Source organism: Leptonychotes weddellii, chromosome 2 (genome assembly GCF_054177405.1).
Source record: "Leptonychotes weddellii isolate Sample4059 chromosome 2, ASM5417740v2, whole genome shotgun sequence".
NCBI lineage: Eukaryota > Metazoa > Chordata > Mammalia > Carnivora > Phocidae > Leptonychotes > Leptonychotes weddellii.
The window spans coordinates 1,830,316-1,836,176 of NC_138370.1; the positions used below are offsets into that span (position 1 = coordinate 1,830,316).

The 5,861-nt window shown below is 40.8% G+C and overlaps 1 protein-coding gene across 1 annotated transcript in view; it reads right to left on the minus strand.

Annotated features, from left to right (window-relative positions):
- Positions 1-5,861, minus strand: part of CSMD1 (CUB and Sushi multiple domains 1) — a 347,261-nt gene that overhangs the window by 3,967 nt on the left and 337,433 nt on the right. The window contains exon 54 of the mRNA XM_081812881.1: positions 363-495. Coding sequence (XP_081669007.1) covers positions 363-495 — 133 coding nt within the window. The remainder of the gene's footprint in view (positions 1-362; positions 496-5,861) is intronic.

Consider the following 5,861-nt stretch of genomic DNA (forward strand, 5'->3'; position numbering starts at 1 on the left):
TTCTGTTCCATCTTCTGTTGGAAGGTGGAGGTACCATCCTAATGCCCCTGATGTCTGGCTGTGGACCTCAAAAGTAGAAACAGAATCCTTCACTGCATCTTTCAATTGACTATGAACCCTAGCCCGTTATTTCTTAAATCCACTTATTTATTCTCCTGAAGTTCATTACTCTAACTCGGCCTGCTGAACGAGTACGGCAAACAAAGCAAGGCTAAACCTTGCTGTGTGAGCTTTCGTAATGTTGGAGAGAAGGCTGCAGAGCTGTATACACATGTGTGCACGCGGCAGCGAGAGGATGCGTGTTGCCCAGACCAGCGCTCTCCGCGCACAGCGTTTGCATACCCTCGGGATTTCCACAGTACCTGTGTTTGTAGAGGTAAAATGCAAACCCTGACAAAATTAGAGCAAAGAATGGGACCAGGATGGCAGCTGCGACGGACCCACTGCTGGTGCCGTGGTAGTGATTCGAAGAGTCTTGATCGGATTTTAAGGGATCTGAAAAATAAAAGGAATGATTAATTTGCAGGCACTGTACTCATATTTACACCAACATACACCTACGGTAAATTTTACAAATGGGTGCAAATTCTACAAGACACAGAAGGAGTTGCAATTCCATAGATAAACAGCTAACGCTATTTGAAAGATTTTAGCATCTATGTTAATGATCAAGTGACAAAAAACTCTTCCTCAAAGACATTCAAGAATGTCAAAGAAAGAAAGAATGTGAGAAAGAACCTCACATGTCAAATGGGAGGGAGGCCAAAGGGGCAGCTTACATTCCGACTTTGACTTTCAGTTATAGATATTTGCTGGTGCATGAAAACTAACTGAAAGCACTATGTGGCTCCATCTACACGCAGAGAGGGAAATCGTTGGCTATTTTCGCCTGCCCTAAGACACACACTCCGCAAAAGAGAAGTTGTTGAATATTCCAGGTCTCTACATCCATGGCATTTCATTCTCCATATGTGAATATGTTGGTGTAATCCCTTTTATTTTAGGTAGATTGCAAAACTCATTTGAATTTAATAATATGCAAAAGAAGAGTACAGTTCAATATCAGAAGGCAAGTTTCCAGGAGGACACAAAAGAGGGATAAAGCACGATTTCTGTCCATTAAAGGGAAGGCAGATGTAACCATCTCAAACGTCACGAAGGTGACGTAGTCGTGAATTTATAATCTGTATCTACAGAGCAGCAAATAGGTGCAGGTACACCGAGAGACACGTAAACACTGAAAATTCAAATGAGAAAACATTTATTAAGTAATTATTGCCAAATAAGGATGTTTGTTCTAAAGAGTTTACTCATAAAATACATTTTGAAATGTATGTGGCTTAAACGTCATGAGCTCACTCAATGTGCGTGTGTAAAGGATTATGACTAGGGTCATAATCCGTTATAGCAGAATTGTTCCAAATAAGCTGACCTGGGTTTAGAAGTATATTTCCAGAATTTATGGAATGTTAAATAAAAGAGAAGTTTTGTTTCTTTTTTTCCCACAAACTATAAATGTAAATAAACAATCAAATATTACACATATTTAATAGCTTTTTACATAAAAATTCTCATTTTCACATTAAAAACATTACAATAGTGTGATCTGTCATTGCTTCAACAGATGCAGGGTTATGCTACTCCCTATCATCTTAAGGTCTAATACTTCATAATGTATTTCTAATATATTTTATTACTGATGCTGGCTCTTTGTAACTTAACCATACTTCTTTGAGAGCCTGCCTTATCAGCACATATGAATCACATGTAATATTTCACTTTCAGATGCATTCACCACCTGCCATAAAGGGGAAACATTGTACGCCAGATACTGGTTCTCTCCAAGTCTCGCATCCCATTGGATGCTCCCGCTCTGGGCGCTGAATTAGAGTGTCAGATGCAGAGCACCCTGAGATGGCTGGGGACCCAACCAGTGGCTGTGGAGCTAGGACAGCCTTGAGCCCAATGCCAAGTGCCCGTGGTGATGGGTCCAGCAGCAGTGGGCAGAGTCCCAGGACCAGGGTGACGCCGTCCTGCACAGGGAGCTGAGACACACCACTCAGGGCGCACCAGCCCCACTAATTCGCGGTGATATTTGAATGTCAGGACACCTCCGCTGCCTGGAACGATGCCTGGCACACAGCACAAGTTCACAGGGACCCGTGTTTACTAGAACAGAAGCTCTCTTGTGCCTACCGGGGAGCCTGCTGGCTAGCTTTCCTCTCGAATCCCCAGGGCCCACAGAGAACTCAGCACACAGTAGTTGCTCAGTCGGTGCCTTGTCAAGTGGAAAATGGGGCTTGCGATACTTGAGCATCCAACGGTTTCTGTGAAGTTACCACACCCCATTCTCTAGGTTTCTGGCATTCCGTGAATCTCTTTGCCTCATTCTAATAAACTTGTGTTCTGCTTAAATTAACCAAAGTTACTTTCTGTTATCAGCAGACAAGACTATTTTTGACTATCACAGGTATCAGACTTCTCATCAGTAACATCGTAAAAAACTGACATGCCACAAGAAACTATGCATCATTACACAGAGCGATATAGAAGAAGGTCTTTGAAACTACACGAAGAAGCGTCCTTGTACTTTGAAATTATTATGCCATCAGGAGCTCCTGGTTAATTTCAGTTACTTACCCCTGCTTCAATAATTTAAAGGGTAATACATGTACACGATATTAATTAAAATGGCATAAAAAGATATAAACATAAAGAATTTAAAAGACAATGGAAATAAAGGGTCACTCTTTGCCCTTTATGCTAGTCTTCCTCTTAATGGTTAACCGTTTTTTTAATGTCCTTCCAGCAATGTACTATTAATATATATGTTTGCTTCTCTTCTCATACTTCTCTAAAAAATAGGAATATTATATACATATTTTGTATTTGGCTTTTTAACCAACTGAGCCACCCAGGCGCCCTGTATTTGGCTTTTTAAACTTAACCACGTATCTTTGAAATTTTTCCATCAGTACATATAAATTAGATTTATTTTTTAGGAGTATAGTATTTTATTAATTGGATTTGTCAGAATTTTTTCAGCCAGTCTACCTTTGAAGGACATTTAGGCCATTTCTAATATTTTTCTAATCCTGCAATGAAATCTTTTTTTTTTTTCTATAGCTATATATCAGTAGGAGTCTAAATATACAGGATAAATTCTACCAAGCAGAGTCATTGCCTAACAGAATTTGTAACTCTCAGTGTTGCTATATCTTACCTGATTGCCCTCCAATGTGGTGCCCCAATTTCACTTCAACCATTATTTTATGAGGGCTAGTACAAAAACACTTGGACGATTGTATAATACCCACTGCCACCCTCTTCCTCTACCCTTCTCTCCCCTCCCATCGGCCCTCCTTCTTCATACTATTACCACTATTGCTGTTCTGACAAATCAAACACAGCCTGTCCTTAGTTTCTCATTTACATTTCTCTGCTTAAGAATGAAGCTGAGTTGGGGCGCCTGGATGGCTCAGTCGTTAAGCGTCTGTCTTCGGCTCAGGTCATGATCCCAGGGTCCTGGGATCGAGCCCCTCATCGGGCTCTCTGCTTGGCGGGAAGCCTGCTTCTCCCTCTTCCATTCCCCCTGCTTGTGTTCCCTCTCTCGCTGTCTCTCTCTCTCTGTCAAAATAAATAAATAAAATCTTCAAAAAAAAAAAAAATGAAGCTGAGCATCTCTTCATTTGTTCTAATTTAGTCCACTCTGTTTTTTTAAAGCGCATTACTGAAAGAAATTCATATACTAGATAATTCACCCAAAGTATACACAAATGTATTGATACACAAAGATGATGTGACATATACATGTGTGTATATATGTGTGATATACACATATGTGTACATACACACACAGCATGGAATATTACTCAGTTAAAACAAAGAAGGAGCTCTTGCCATTTATGACAATGTGGATGGACCCAGAGAGTATTATGCTAAGTGAAATAAGCCAGAGAAAGACGAATACCAGACGATTTCACTTCTGTGTGCAATCTAAAAACAAACAAAAAGCAAACAGACCCTTAAATTGAGAACAAACCATTGGTTGCCAGAGGGAGGTGGGTAGGGGAATAGCTGAAATAGATAAAGGTGATTAAGAGGTACAAACTTCCAGTTATAAAATAAATAAGTCACAGAGATGAAAAACACAGCATGGAGAATACTGTGAATAATACTGTAATAATGTCATATGGTGACTACATTTTTCATGGTGAGCACTGAGTAATGAATAGGCTTGTGGAAACACTATGTTGTGCACCTGAAACTAATATAACAGTGATTGTCAATTCTACTTCAATAATAAATAAAACATACATAAAAATAATAATAAAGCATAGATACAGTCCAAAGTTTTTTTAGTATATTCGCACGGTGTTACAATCATCACTATATTTTAATTCGAGAACACTGCTGTCTCCCCCAAAGGAAACACAGTGTCCTTCGGAGGTCATTCCTCACCCTCCAACCTCCAACTCTGGGCAACCACTGAGCTTCTGTCTGTCTCTAGATCTGCCTGTCTCTTCAGATAAATGGAATCATACAACATGTGGGGTTTTCTTTTTTTTTTTTTTTTAAAGATTTTATTTATTTATTTGAGAGAGAGAGTGAGAGAGAGAAAGAGCACAAGAGGGAGGAGCGGGAGAGGGAGAAGCAGACTCCCTGCCGAGCAGGGAGCCCGATGCGGGACTCAATCCCGGGACTCCAGGATCATGACCTGAGCCGAAGGCAGTCGCTTAACCAACTGAGCCACCCAGGCGTCCCCATGTGGGGTTTTCTTTGTGAATGGTTCCTCCTGCTTAGCATAAGGTCTTCAAGATAATATTCCACTGTATTGATATACCGCGTTTTGGTCATCTATTCATTAGCTGCTGGGCATCTGGGTGGCTTCCAGGTCTGGGCTTTAGGAATAATGCTGCTAGAAGCATTGTGTACACATTTCCGTGTGAACATATGTTCTCACACGTGTTCTGTCGGCCATACATGTAGGAGTGGAGTGGCTGCATCTCATGGTGACTTTATGTTTAACTGTTTGATGAACGGCCAGACTGCTTCCCCCAGCAGCTGGACCACTTGTACATGCCATCCACGAAGTGTGAGAGCTACAACCTCTCCATGCTTCTGCCATGCTTGTCTGTGTGATCGCTGGCATCCTGGTGCTTGTGACGTGGTCTCTCACTGTGGTTTGGTTTATGTTCCCCAAATGGCTCATGATGTTGAGCATCTTTTCAGGTGCTTATCAATCATTTGTAGGTATTTGGAGACATGTCAACTAAAATCCTTTGCCAACTTTTTAGTTAGGTTATTTGCCTCTGTGTTATTGAAGCATATGAGCCTTTTTTATCAGATGCATACTTTACACTGCTTTCTTCCATTCTGTGTGTGTGTGTGTGTGTGTGTGTACCTGGGGTTGGGAGTGGGGCAACTCAGTTTTCATGGGGAACACCAGAATATCATTTGGTTTCTTTTTCTTTTTTTTTAATTTAATTTAATTTTATTATGTTATGTTAGTCGCCATACATCATTAGTTTTTGATGTAGTGATGTGATTCATTGTTTTCATATAACACCCAATGCTCCATGTACTACGTGCCCTCCTTAATACCCATCATCAGGCTAGCCCATCCCCCCACCCCTTCCCCTCTAAAACCCTCAGTTTGTTTCTCGAAGTCTATAGTCTCTCATGGTTTGTCTCCCCCTCTGATTCCCCCCCATTTTTCCCTTCCTTCTCCTAATGTCCTCCACACTATTCCTTAAGTTCCACAAATAAGTGAAACCATATGATAATTGACTTTCTCTGCTTAGCTTATTTCACTTAGCATAATCTCCTCCAGTCCCATCCATGTTGATGTAAAAGTTGGG